At 38.6% G+C, this 14,927-nt stretch overlaps 1 protein-coding gene across 2 annotated transcripts in view; it reads left to right on the top strand.

Moving 5' to 3' along the window:
• Positions 1 to 10,117: 10,117 nt before the first annotated feature.
• The window catches only part of EDIL3 (EGF like repeats and discoidin domains 3), a 484,817-nt gene continuing 480,007 nt past the window's right edge, over positions 10,118 to 14,927 (top strand). For both annotated transcript variants that reach the window (XM_061424341.1, XM_061424340.1), the window contains exon 1: positions 10,118 to 10,648. In XM_061424341.1, coding sequence (XP_061280325.1) covers positions 10,582 to 10,648 — 67 coding nt within the window. In that variant the 5' untranslated portion in view covers positions 10,118 to 10,581. The remainder of the gene's footprint in view (positions 10,649 to 14,927) is intronic.

Below are 14,927 nucleotides of genomic sequence, written 5' to 3'. Positions count from 1 at the left end.
ACACTGACACATTTCCTCCCCCTCACCACCTCCTTCCCTTCCTTTTCTACTTTGGCTTCAAAGAAGAGACAAAATCAACCTAGAATGTAACTTTCTTTGTTAGACCTCTTAACCACAAAATTGTTTAAATGGACTAAGGGAAGGAATCACTACTCCTTTTAAAGGCTTATACAAAGAGGTAGGATATATCTTCCTTCTCAGCTTCAGGTACTTAGGAGATTCCTGCAAGAGACAGAGACCGCCCAGCTTATGACAAACTTGTATCCATTGCTTACATTTGCGCAGAACTGAACTGAACACTGTAGTCAGGCTAGAATGCCACTGGAAATTCATACTACTAAGAGTTATTTAGATTTGTCTGGAGGTGCTAGATGAAGTGAATAATATAAAAGGAATTATAAAGATTTCCAATTTCCATTTTGCCCCATACTGTGGGCTGAATATAAGGCTTGGTTACTGTCAGGAGTTATCTTTGATTCATAGATTTGTTTATTAAGGACTGAGCGATCTTATACTTTAGAAAGCAGCAATAATCTAGCCGTTATCCTGGGCTGTCTGTGAGATGGTGGTTATTACTCCCATAGGAAGGAGTCCTTAGCCACTGCCAAAAGCAGTGATTTAAGCTCCATGCAGCCCACCTCCTCCACAAGACTGCCTTTTAGGGCAAAGGTGCCATCTGGGACTGAAAAAGGAGAGCTGTTTTAGCATTAGAAAGGATTCTGCAGAACTAATTGAAAGCAAAAGAGCTACCCACCCCCTTGTTAGTGATGTAAGCTATTCAGAAAACCCCTAAGATTATTCTTCTGCATTTGAAGAAGTAAAAAAGCTAAAGGAAATATTATAATCCAAATATAAGTAGAATATAAAGCAGATAAAACAAGAAAATATTTTGCTATGGTTAAAAATATTAAAGGGTTTAGCAATTTCCTTTAAGTAAACTGACTAAAAGTTGTGGATCAATAGTATATGCACTGAAGTTATCAGAACAAAGGCTCTTCCAAAGGGACAACTTCTGGGCATTTTCAGTCATTGCTTAAGGTTCCCCAGGCAGTGTCTCAGGCAGAACTGAGTCACCAGCTTGAGCCATAGCCCAGAGTGACACATTATTTAATATAGGAAAGGAAAATGTTAAAATAATACAAAGATATTTTCAGCTGATGCTGAGTCACATCGTCATAGGCAATACTAGAAACATTTCCACCCCTTCCCCTACACACTATTATGTTGTAGCCTACTCATAAATAGGAAGACCAGAAACTAGGTTACACATAAATATCCCTATTAATTTTATTTTTGAAAATAGACAAATACAATTTTAAAACCTTTGGCAACCTTCCATTTTAATGCATGCTTAATTTACTCATCTCTAATTTGAAACAATCTAAGGTATCCTCTAAACTCATCATTGAAAAAAAAAACAACCTGATTTTTAGATTGCTTTATAATCTCTACTTTCAAATTCATGCTAATTTTTTCATTACATTATTAAATAGAAAATAGTCAGGAATTTATTCCTTAAAATAAAATCATAAATAATAATTCCACTAAATAAATGGGAAACTTTGATTTTTATATTGATGATTAGGTAACTGAAGGCCCACATTGCAATGGGTTTTTACTATATCAACTGTAACTTTTCAGTTCAAAATATCTACTTCATTATATTTTAAACCATAAATTGTATTACAAGTCAAGTTGCATTCCTGTATATGCTTAAGAAAAAGATAATGATTAGAATCTGACTATAAATCCCTGAATTCTCAAAGGATTTAGCAAGACAATGGTGAAGTTTTGCTTCATAGTTGTTTTTATATATGCTTTATGATTTTGTTCTAGAAAAATGAAAGCTTCTCTATGAATTAAAGTCCCCAAGATCATCAAATACAACAAAAAGGCATGCTGCCATAGTGTGTTCAAAACCTTATTAAAAATCTCTTGGTTTCAAATTACTATTTTGTTCTGCTCACTCTCAAAGGCATAAGGTCAAGATGTTATAATTTTCTTCACAGTGAGGGCCATATTTCCTTCATCTTCCAATTTAATACAGATATTATGGTTTTGTTTAAGTTTGGGAAAAGTATGAGTTGAAAACATTTAATCAAATATTTCATATAATATTAATACAATAATAATTTAAGAAAAATTAGAGCTGTCATATGAACATGCATAAATTTTATTTTACTTTAGTAAATTATTTAAAATTACTGTGTTAGGGAATGTGCTAGGAGTATTTTATCTTTAGAAGTAACAGAATCAATGTCAATGAAACATATGATGTTAAGTGTTATTCTCCCCATGGCTGAAGAAACAAATGGTATTTCAATCTGCATTTGCCAATATACCATATATTAAAATGTATTTCTTTGAATTTTTTAGATGAAGCAGTGATTGCAAAAATTTTTTATTGGAGACTTTTCTCCTTAAGTCATAGTCTTTTGGAACCAGGAAAGTCTAAAATCTTAGACATTCATCGTTTATGGAGACAGAAGCATTTTTCTTTGAGTTTCATTTAGCTTTGGTCTAATTACTATGCTTGATGTGTCAAACCAGAAGTTTTGTGTATTTTAAACAAATACCCATTTGGAGAAAAAGAGAGGGAAAGTCGATGAAAACCAGATAAAAGAGGCAATAGTCTAAAATTGTCCTTTGGACTGTTACAATATCATTTTCCCCCAGGTAATCGTATATTTAAATAGCTATGAATATGGTGGGCATGAAAGAAGTTTTTATCATTTCATTTTACATCAAAAGACATTGCATTCCAGGAGCCTGTCAAAGGCAACCTCAAAGTTTACAGCATCCAATCCTATCAAATCTTCACAAGCCTTTCTTTCTGGCAAAAAAAGAGTTTTTGTTTTTTTTTTTTAAACCTATCCTGTATATTTATGAAAACTTACTTCCTGTCTACACTGACAGTAATTCACTCCTTAAAGATATTTTTTGAGCAAAGACTGGTATATAAAATAACTATACCAACTGCCCTGGACCCAGGAAACCAGAGGCCATATGCTCTGCCACACAAGGTCACTAGAATGGTCCATAAGAGTCAGGAACAGTACAAGTGTGTCCATTTATTTAGATTTGTTTTGCAGCAGCTGTAACAGTTTCGTGGGGAAAAGACATATGAAGATATGAGGGGGGTAAAACTAATATTATTTTCAGATGATATAACTGTATATCTGAAAGAGAATCAACTAAAAAAACTGTAAAAGAGTAAAGCAAGTAAAAAACAGTAGAAGACATTGATAAAGTGACTGAGTATAAGTACACACACACACACAAATAACCTTCTTATAAATAACTAGTTACAAAACGTAACTGAAAAAAACCCCTTGTTTGAATAGGTACATAAAACGATAAAAGACATACATAGAAACCTAACAAGGGGAACTTAAAACGTGGATATATAGATAGCAATAATAAAATGATAAATATGCATATTCTCTCATTTCATCTAGACAAGCTCATTTTAAAGTCTTTATGGGGACAAATATATGTATAGTATTAGGAAATATTTTTTTAAATGAAGTAGATGAAGTTATTTGCTCTATCAGTTATCAAAAATGCTTTAAATAAACATAATTAAGGATGTGGTCTTGGCACATGGATAGATAATCCAATGGAACAATGTGTAAAAGCAGTCAGTAGAACCAAATATATATGACTGGTTGATTGAGTTGGCATCTCATATCAGTAAAGAAGACAGGAATTTATTCAATAAATGGCTTTTATAAAAGTAGTAGTTTTCTGTAAAATAAGTAAGCTCTACACTACCCTTTTCCACAAAAAAATAAATTTCAGCTGGGTAAGAAATGTAAATACCCATATGAAAATATAATATCCATAAAATTATTATACAAAATATATGAGAACATATTATATGTTTATATGTGTATAAACTCAGAATAATGCGAGTCTATCTCAGCAAAAAATCAAACCTAGAAATCATAAAGCAAAGATGGTTAAATTTCATCATTACAAATATAAAACATTTTAGCACAGCAAAATCAAACAAAACAGCTATAAACTAGCTGGATAAATTGTTTGACATAAATATGACACACAGTGGGCTAACCTCCTTTTTATATGCAGAGCTCTTACAAATCAAGAAAAAGGTCAGCAGCCCAGTAGGAAAAAAGGGTAAGACACATGAAATGTAGGTAACATAAAGAAAATATGAATTATTTTTAAATATATGAAAAGTTGCTCAAATCACTCCTAATAAAAAATGTTCAAAATCTTGAGATACCATGTTTTTATCTGCAAGATCGACAAGGCCACAAATTGTAAGTACATTGTATCAGCCAAGATGTTTCTGAAGCATTATAGGTGGAAGGATGAATTCATGCATCTTTTATGAATGGCAGTATGGCAATGTCTACCACAAGTTAAATGCATGCACCTTCAACCAGCAATGCCACTTCAAGCAGTCTATTCCTTCAACCAATGATGCCACTTCAAGCAGTCTATTCCTTCAACCAACGATGTCACTTCAAGCAGTCTATTCTAACACACATGCATGTAGTGCACATGTGTGCAAAATGTGCATTCACTGCAGCATTGCTTGCAGTCAGGAAAGATTTGAAACAAATATCTATCCGAAAGGATTTCTGTTACACAAATATTTTGCCTGTCCTTGATGCAATTTCAGAAATATATAATGTTTTTTGGTGAAAAGAAGCAAGAGGCATAATGTTTGTATAATTTAGCAATATTATTGTATAAGTAACAATATTGTGAACAGTGTGTGTACACATACACTGTAAACACACTTGTGCAAAGGTGTGTGTTTGTATGTGTAAATGTGTATATATGTATATCTTTTGAAAAGTACACAGCAATAGCTACTAGCTACAGCTGTTGGCCCTGTGGCAGCAACCCTCTGTAACCAGGGAATGTCATCAAGAAGGAAACCTCTGTATCCCTGTACACCCACATGGACCTTTGAGCTTTAGTTGTGTGCATGTTATTGTTTGTTCAGTTGCTAAATTGTGTCTGACCCTGTGACCCCATGGACTGTGGCACACCAGGCTTCCCTAGCCTCTGCTATCTTCTGGAGTTTGTTCAAACTCATGTTCATTATCCAACCATCTCTTCATCTGTCACCCTCTTTTCCTTTTGCTTCAATCTTCCCCAGCATCAGGGTCTTTTCCAATGAGTTGGCTCTTGGCATGGGCCGCCAAAGTATTGGAGCTTCAGCTTCAGCGTCAGTCCTTCCAATGAATATTCAGGGTTGATCTCCTTTAGGATTGACTGTGCCGTCCAAGGGACTACACGTATTAACTACATGTGTGTGCATGTGTTAATTATTAAAAAAAAATATTTTAAGGACCTAAAACTAAGTCATTCAATAGGTTGAACAGGAAACATGAGGGAAGGAATAAGAAGCACAACAGATTTCTCTTACTAGGGTCAGACCCTAAAGTCAAAGGCTCACTCCTGTGTAATGACACTGCATATGTTCTGGAAAGAGCATCCATCAGGGAACTAAGCAGGGAAAGACTAGGAACTCTTAATTTGGCATAAAATATGTAGTTTTATAAATTATTCTGCTTTTAGTGTTCATAAGAAGAAGTTTAAAACATATTCAGTTATCTCCAAGGAGTATAGTTATCTTTATAGCAAGATCCGTTTGTAATTATTTGAAACGGTAAGGCTAATAACAATGAGACAACTAGAGAAAAACAAGAAGTGTTAACTCTAAGGAATCATGGTTCTGTGGTGCTGGAATAATTTGGGAAGTCTGACAGGGAGACAGGAATTCAGCTAGCAGAATTTGTAAGAATTCCTTTCAAATGGGGACAACAGGAGGAGCTTGGAGGAAAGAATTAGTGTGGTATTTATGGAGAGCAATGAAAAAATGTTATGAGTTATGCAAATATTTTAGAGAATTTTAAAATGTACTTGAAACTCTACACTCAAAGTATGCTCTACAATGATAAATCAAGGTCAAAGAGGTTGCAGACTATACTAAAAAATGACGATTACAGTTATAGCCACTTAAATTGAAAATATAAATGAATGAAATAAGTTAGAACAGTGACTAAAATAGATGCTACAACACAATGGTTATGAAAAATGTTCCTGGAAGCAAACCAGGGCTCAGATCATGGCTCCTGCCTCCATTCCTCATTGCCACCTTAATCTTGGGCAAATCGCTTAGAAATTTTGATCCATGGTATCTTCAGCTGTTAAGTAGAAATTATAATAATATTTACTTCATAAGTGCTTTTGGGATGACTTAGTGAAGCACTAGAATTAAAGATGCATTAGTGCTGAGCATACAGCTGACCCTCTATAATTGCTGCCAGTAAAGTGGTTCCTCCATTCAAACCAACTCTAACTTGAGACCATAGACAATTTACTTAACCAAGCTGTGCTGTATCCCTTCTCTCTAAAAAAGGGATGATGATAGTGATTTATTGTATTACTTTTCCCTTGCTGCTTAAAAGTTACCACAAATTAAGCAGTTTTAAAACACCAGTTTATTAGCTCACAGTTCTGTAAGTCAGAAGTTCAGGTGGCCTTGACTGGGTTTTCTGCTTTTGATCCCACAATGTTGAGATTTAACGCCAGAGTCATTTTGGATATTAAAGAAAATAGATGTTTCAAAATGCAAAACAAAGTGTTTAAGCACAAAATGGTTTTAAACATTAATAGTACTGAGTATAATTTGATCAAATAGTTTGACTCTTCCCAAATCTAGTTTATTTATAAATATCATTCAGTAATTACAGGAATACAAAATGCTACTTTTATGTTATTTGCTGCTTGGTCAATTAAAATATGAGTTAAAAATTTTCCAGATAATTTAATGGGGGTGAGGGATGAAAATTGAGACAATCAGCTATTGAGGAAAATCACATACAAAAGTTTGGGATTTTGTTTGGGATTTTGTCTCCCTCACGTCGTCATCAGCAATGTGTGCCCACTACTGGCCTTGGCCCTTTTGCAATCAGTAATTTACCCCTATGAGTTCGATACTCTTACCAAATCCATTTAACAGATGAGAATATTGAGACTTGGCAATTAATTGGCTTACCTATGTTTAAAGAGTTAAAGAGAGAGACAGTATTCCAATTCAGAAATGTTCTGCTCCAGAATGTAAAGAGAGAGCCAATAAGAATAGGTCTTGAAAACAAGTAAACGTTCCACAGTCCCTTTTTTGTTTGTTTTCCTGATACTTTTTCCTGCTTTATTTTCAGACAACGTTTCTTGAGTTGTTTTCATTGTGGCGTTAAATAAAATATGTTAACAGGTGTTCAGAGAAAAAGCTTTCCTTAGTTAAAAAAAAAAAAAAAGCTTACAGAATGGTGGATTAACACTTTTGAAAAAGTTTCTTAATCACAGAACTTCTCAAAGTTTTTAATATGCTAACATTCACCACGAAATCTTTAAGAACTGCTTTGATAGGTGATGTTGCCCAAAATTATTTGACTATGAAACTTTTTTTTTTTTCCCATTAGCATCTTGGGGAAAATAAGTCTGCAGAAAATATTTTGGGACTTGCTGTCTTCAAGTGATATATAGATTCATTTTTGGTGCTCTAGGCATATATTTGAAGAAGCTATAAAACTATAGGTTAGACTGTATATGATTAGTAAAGGTCCCTTAGCACTTGATGTAAGGTAAAAATTCATAACAATTTTGCCCTTTTAACTTGCCTTTTCCTTTTATAAAATGTCTGTTTCTTGTGATCCTTTAACATTTCTTATATTCCACTTCTGAAGAGGCTGTATATAAGCCTAGTAAGAGTGAAATGAGTCCTGTAAATGTAAGTTAGGTAAAGTGCCTGGAATTTTCCAAAAAAAGGCTTATTAGTACGTGAGCATTATCAGTAAGTGGGAAAAAAAGGGGTAGCTGTGTACTGGGAAGTATGAAGATAAGACTCTAAGACTATATATCAAATTTCAATTAGAAATGGGACTTAAGAAAGTAGAGATACTAAACTGGAAACATTTTACAAGTCGACTACTAGGTAATAAGAATGGCATTTATAGTCACAATTCCAGGCATTTGACTATAGAATATGCATTTTAATGTAGTTTTATGCTGTCCTGGAGCTTTTTTTTTTTTTTTTAAAGAACTAAAACCAAAGAAAGATAAAATTGTAGTAATGTACACTGTTGCCAAAAAATTATTTAATTTCCTAACATTCCTATTGAGGTCATATATTATCAGAAAAGTGAAAATAAACAGAATAAATAGGAAAGTAAACAAAACTTTTAGCATACTTTTTTCCTTTAATACCTCATCACAAAGTCACTAGTTTCTAATTTTATTTTGCTATTAATTTATTTTAATTTTACTTGAGCAGAGTTGATTTATATTAGTCTCAGTTATATAGCAAAGTGATTCAGTTATACATATACATATATACATTCTTTTACAGATTGACAGAATATTGAGTCAAATTCCCTGTGCAATAGATCCTTGTTGGTTATATATCTGTATGTGCATATATATATATATATATATATATATATATATATATATATATATTTGAGATTTAGCACTATGTTTTAGGAATAAAACCTTAAAACTAATATTAAACATCTCATTCCAAAGAGTCACAGAGATAGATAATTTATAATGGACATATCACCACATGACTCATAGCGTACTTTCAAAATTAAGTAACAGTAATGAGCCAGAAAGTTGAAATGTGATTGTTTACAGCTGCTTTGTGGCAGCTCTGACAGTGGCACCTTGCTCTAACATGTATGGCTTTCAGCAAGAAAGCAGACTGTAAATAAATGATTCTCTCTCTTTCCTTTAGCAAAATCATTTTTAAGAAAATGTTCTTGTACTTCCCACCAAACATGAGATCTGAACAAACCTTGTTTTCACTTTATTTGTTGTTACCATAGTTTTTGTTTGTTTGCCAGTGGGATAATACTTTAACTTCTCTGTAGCAGTATGCAATGTTACTTTTCCATCAGTCTTGCATCCTTGATCTCACTTCAGATTCCCAAGGAAGGTAGAAATTGAAGTTTAAAGGCCTCAAGGAAGCAAAAGGAGATGAAGCTGCATGACCAGTTGTCCTCTGCTATCTTTTTCTTAGTGCATTTTCAAAAATCCTTCCTTCAAGAATGTTTCTTTCAATTTTTCTGTATGTGTTTTCTGTCTCTCTCCCTACCCCCCTCTTTAGAAGGGGGGGGAAAAAACCAATTTTTTTTTTTGAGACTTTCATTTTGGTACCTGCAATTGCTGGAGCTGAGTCCGTATACCCTAAGCAAATAGTTTAAATGGAAAATAGAGAAGTGAGCACTATTGTAAGCCATGGGCTGTATTTTGGTTCAGCCACTTTGACTGCAAATGCCAGTCGATTTCTGTTGTTTTTGGTGGGTAGCAAAGAAATGTGATCTCCCATAGTGATGCTTCAAGAATCTTGTCCTTGTCTTTTATTTCCTTACATGATCCCCAAACTTGCCCCACTATTTCTCCTCTGAAACAGATGTCCTGCTTAAGGAGATGTGTCTGGCACTCACTTGCTCTGTGCCTTCACCTTTTTGTTCCGGTTTACACAGGAGCCCACAAGCCTCTCTCCTCAACCCTAGAGCCAACTGAAGGGTGGGCAGATCAGTAGTAGACCATCCCCACTGTCTAAGCTGATGAAAGTCTGCCTGCTGACGAGGTTGTGCTTCCTGAGAATCTGGGACAGATCCCTTTGCCAGCGTTCATCTCTCAAGCAGCTTTGTGCCCCAAAGAGAGCCACTTTTCCAAACCTCTTAACTTCTTTTCCCGGCTAGACTGCGAACGGGGACTTCAGGGGATTCCTTAATGTGGTTCATTATAAAGTCCAGGCTGGAAACCAGGGGCATCTCAGACTCTGAGTGTGCTTCTCCTGAAGCCGGGGAGTCCCTGGCGTGGATGCAGAAGATACAGGCACTGTAGGAACTTCAGAGGTGGTGGCAGGTGCCAGGGTGTGGCTGCAGTTGTCTCCCTCTTCTCTTCCAGCAGAAGGAGCCACCTCTGAGACAGAGAAGAAAAAGAAAGAGAGACAGGAGGAGTGGGGAGAAGAGGGGGAGGCTGGTGGAGGGAGTAAGAAGGAAGGGGCGGGGGGTAGGGGCGCTCTGGGCGGGCGGGCACTTGTGAGGCTCAGGCTCGCACGCACGCCGCCTCTGTTTGTACACAGTGCGCTCCGGCTTGCTAGCTCCCCGCCAGCTCACGCTTCATTGTTCTCCAACTCGGCAGCCCAGCCGCCGGCCGCAGCGACTGGAGCCGAGCGCACCGTCTGCGGGTCCGCGGGCGCGGGGGACCCAGCGCCCCGCCCCACCCGCCGTGCCTCGGCCGGGACCCACCCGCCGCAGAGGCTGAGCCCGCCGGCCACTCCTCGGAGCTCGCCCACCTCCCGGCGCCACCGGAGCGCAGGCAATAGGGGAAGCAACGTTCCTCTCTTGGGTCACCCCTCTTTCTCGTCCTCTCCGACAATTTGTTTCAGGAGACGCTGCGGGAAGAAGACATCTTCTTGAATCCTCTATCGGGGTGGGGTCTGCCGCTGCCCTGCGGTGCCACCTCGGCGACACTACCCTCCGCCAAGACCCTTGACCATCGGGGTCACGTCCAAGAGACGGGATCATGAAGCACTCGGTGGCTGCTTGGCTTCTGCTTGGGCTCAGCCTCAGCGTCCCTCAGTTCTGCAGAGGTGAGGCAAAGGGCCAGGGGCTGGCGGCGGGACAGGTGGTGAGTCCCCCTGGGAGACACCGCGAAGGGGGCTGGAGGCGGTCCGGGGGCGCGCCCGGAGTGGCTAGCCCAGTGGGCGGCCCGGAGGAGGCTGTGCACCCTATGTTGGGTGCCCGGGAAAAGTGCTTTGCAAAGTCAGAGCGGAGTGTTGGTGAGGCTGAGCTGGGAAGGGGGTGTGGGGTACCCAGATGAGATCTAGGAAAGATGGGGAGGCGGGAGAGAAATTTTGCACAGCTTACAGTCGCCAAGCAAACCCTCCCAGATCCCTGTGGGTGATGCCGGATGCAGGCGCCAGGCGGGGCTTTCGCTGGGGAGCCAGAGAAGCTAGCTCGCCCCGGGCGCTGAGTAGTTGAAAGGGGAAGAGGCTGGAGACCCACCGGGCTGTCCGCCTCCAGGGTGCGGTGCTCTTACTGCCAGGCCCACGCTGAGCAGTTTGCAAATCCGAACCTGGTGCTGGGAGTTTGGGCCATGGGTGCGGTGGAGACGGGTCTGACAAGTCCATTCGGCTTGCTCCGGTTTCTCCATCCTGGACGTGCTGCATCAATAATAGAAAAAACCCCGGAACCCGCCTCTCCTGTAACCCCAAAGGCCCCGAGCTTTGCTCAGCATTTCCTCCTGGTATAAGCCTAACTCTTGGTAATAAGGAATCGTGCATTGCAAGACAGCCCTGGCGCCCCCGCCCAAGAGCGGAAAAGTTGTAAGAGCTGGTCTGGTGGTGGTTTTCATGACTTGCATGAAATAAACCAGTCTGTTAAAAAAAATAAAATACAAGACTTTGAGGACTCTCCTGCTGAGTTGCGTAGCCGGCTTCCAGGTCCCTGGGAAGGATGTCTTGTCAGTACAAGTCATTCTGGCTCCATCTCCGCTAGCTTTGGGGTTGAAGTTAGCTGCCTGGAAAGAGCCAGGGGGATCATCAGGGACCCTGGGTGGGTCCTCGGAGGTGGACCTGAGTCCCTTCTGCGCCCACTTATGCAGGCGGCCCCCTCTAAGTGTTCCGTGGGTAATGAAACGGACCGCAGGCTGCTTCAAGCGGAGAGCTGAGTGCAGTACAGGGTTTAAAATGCTGTGCCTCTCCAAAAGGTAGCTGGATTAAAACATGCATTGACTCTGATCCATTTAATATTAGACACTGCATGAATATTCTACACCATTTATCCGTGCGCCCGTCCGTCTGTTTCACAGGAAAATTGTGAACTCTTGGGCTACAATTTGCCCAAGAATCTGGGTGTTTCTGGCCAGATGCCCTCAATGCCAGCTAGTAGCTATCCAGGTCGAACCTTTCCTGGGGGGAGGGGGGCTTCCCTGCTCCCTTCTTCCCCCAGAATGTGGCTATTTTCCCCAGCGTGTAGGTGTATGTAGGTGTGTGCCTCGCTGGCGTTTACAACGTGCCCTTCCACTTATCCGGCAGAGGCAGCCACTCCACTGAAGGTTAAGGAATGGTAATGGCTCTGTAGTTGTGCTGCGGAGTCTCTCATCGATATGAAAAAGGCAGTACTCCCGCTACCGAGATTTCTCCTTTCTCTCATTTCCCCTCTGGATTCCTCCTGCACTTTGATCCCTTAGCGGGAATGGAAGGGAAAACAGCAGGCACTCCCATCTCCACCTTCCTTCCCTGCCTGCGTTCCCACCCAAACCGAAAATCACACACTCACGCACACACGGGCACCTACTCCATGCCAACATCGCCTCCACCATCAGTCCGGCACCCGCGTGGAGGTGGAGGGCTGAGTGGGTGGAGGAGGAGAAAGTGCGTCTAGCGTGGGGGCCGCGCTTGCCTCCCTAGGTCTGGTTGCAGGAGACCTGGGGCATCGTGAGAGTATCCCAGGTCTGCACCTAAATCTTCCCGCGCCTAGGGAGCTTACTCTGCCAGGCAGTCCAACCTCGGTGTTATGCCTGGGCTCTCTTTCCGGCTCCTAAACAATGCTTCGGCACTGTATACTCCACGTTCTTCGGTAGATTTCTCTTTTTATTCCAGTCAACCTGTGGGGAAAGGGATAGAGGGCTGTAGGAAAGAAATGGACTGCTTTCCCTGAGCTCTTTTTGTTAAACTTGCATCTCTCTAATTTATTCTCCCTTAGCCTGCAAAAAGGCAGAGTGCATCTTGCATGACAGCTCCCAACAATTAAACTTTGAACAAACTTATTGAAGCCAGTGTTAATGATGAGAATTTCCCTTGCGCTGCCCCCACCCCACCTCCCCAGACACAGTTTGCCTACTGTATACCTTTTATGAATTGGTTCCCTGTGTGGGTTGCAATTTATGTGCATTAATGACTAAGATTTAATAAGGACATGTAATTCTTTTTATTAGTCATTTTTATTTTAAAATTAAACCCATGGATCAGTCAGATTGAATATTTTATTAACTCTTAAATTATTCATCGTTATGGGTTGCTCTAAAAAATCCAATACATGCATACAGTTGCAGCAAGCACGTGATATCTTATGCAATCTGTCCCTGTGCTTGCAGTTTGTGTCTGAAGTCTTTAAGCAAATAGCACTTTCTAAAAATGTCTAGACATGTCCTAAATACTATGAATCATTGGCACTTGCATTTGCTTTTTTAATCAGTGGTGGTTTTTAGTTAATTCTACATGGGGATCAATTAATACTTGAATAATCTCATTCCAAGTAAAAAACACCCATGCTTCTATAATTGCTAATAACTGTCTTTGCTGGAATAACAGATTTGTGTACTTTTAAAAATTATTACACATTAGTGTCTTCATTACCTGATTTACACGCTCATTAATTTTATACTTTAAATGCTAACTTCAGATCTAAGTGAAACATTTAAAAATAATTTTGAAATACTAAATTAAACATAATAACTAAGTGAAGATCAGTGCAAAGCCTTGACCTCTGTTATGATCCAAAACACATCCCCCCACCCCCCCACCCCTATCTTAAACAATTTTTTTCTGATTATTTTAAAATATTTTCTTAGAGATGAAATGCATTTTGTTTTAAATTTATATAGTTTGGGGAAGACACATAAAATACATAATTATATAAAAATACAAATTAAGGGTTACAAAATTGAAACGGTCTATTCTCCCTTCTGTGGTCTTGAACTTACAAAGATCTTCAAAACCAGGCAAATGTCTTTTACTTCTAAACTCTTCTCTGAATTAAAACTCTCTTATTTTTCTCAAATATCTTATCATCAGTGTTTATATAAAATGTGTATTCAGGATGTTGGGTATTTTTAATAAACATTTTACTAAAACTTGCCTTTAATGCTAGATATATGACTTTTCCTTCTCAGAAAATGATAGCAATGCAAAGGGTTAAAATATACATGACTAAACTAAAAAAGCCTGGTTACTCAAAGTCATGACAAAGTACAAATTTGACAATTTTTAGATTCTAAATTAGTAGTCCAAACTCTTATTTTCTCTGATATTAAAGATACAAATTTTAATTAGGTAATTTATTTTGAAAACTTTTCATCTTTTGAAGGGTTTGATAGTGGGATGGCCTATATATGTTATCACTTGTATCCAGTTGTGAAAACCTGACTGACTTGAAAGTTTCCTAAAGACTAAGAAGGTTAATTCTGATATTTGTTGTTTATTGAATATACTTGCAGGTGCAAACAGCTTTGAGTATCATTTATGATGTAGTAAGTTCATTATATTCCTTGCCAAATAAAGAAACCCACAAAAATAGTGTGGGCTTCAGAACTCAATTCAATCAGATGAGAAACAGCAAATTTTGCAACTATGTAATTAATGGTATGGATTCTCTCATAGCTAATCACTTTACTCCTATGACTTTATGTGAGTTTGATTTTATTCCCCAAATAGTTTGCAAGCTGACTTTATTATGTTAAAAAAAATCATAGAAAACCAAAGCCAAGCTGTTTGTATTATTCAGTTCTTATCTGTGTTTTAAGGAAGATGTCTAGCATGTTTTTGTTTTTTAAGTCACAGCCCATGTAATGATTACCATCTTTTGGTTAATGAAAGAAACCTGTATTTATATATAAAAACTTAAGTAGTTGGCTATGTGAAATAGATTATTGAAAATTTTCTCATGGTTACATGATAATGCTAGAAGTTAAGTACTTAAACTGAATGAATTGCCACTTAATTGTTACTGAAAATACCTCTAAACAATCTCTGCTTTGTGGGAATTGTTTAAGGGAAAAGTAGACTGGGATGCACTGTGCCCTTGCCAGCAGGTGTCAGGATAATCAATGGAGATATTTTTAAAGGAGGGATGCAGGTCAAGGGGAGT

Source organism: Bos javanicus, chromosome 7, assembly GCF_032452875.1.
Source record: "Bos javanicus breed banteng chromosome 7, ARS-OSU_banteng_1.0, whole genome shotgun sequence".
NCBI lineage: Eukaryota > Metazoa > Chordata > Mammalia > Artiodactyla > Bovidae > Bos > Bos javanicus.
Note: the sequence above shows the minus strand (reverse complement) of the source record. Positions and strands in the feature narration are given on the sequence as shown.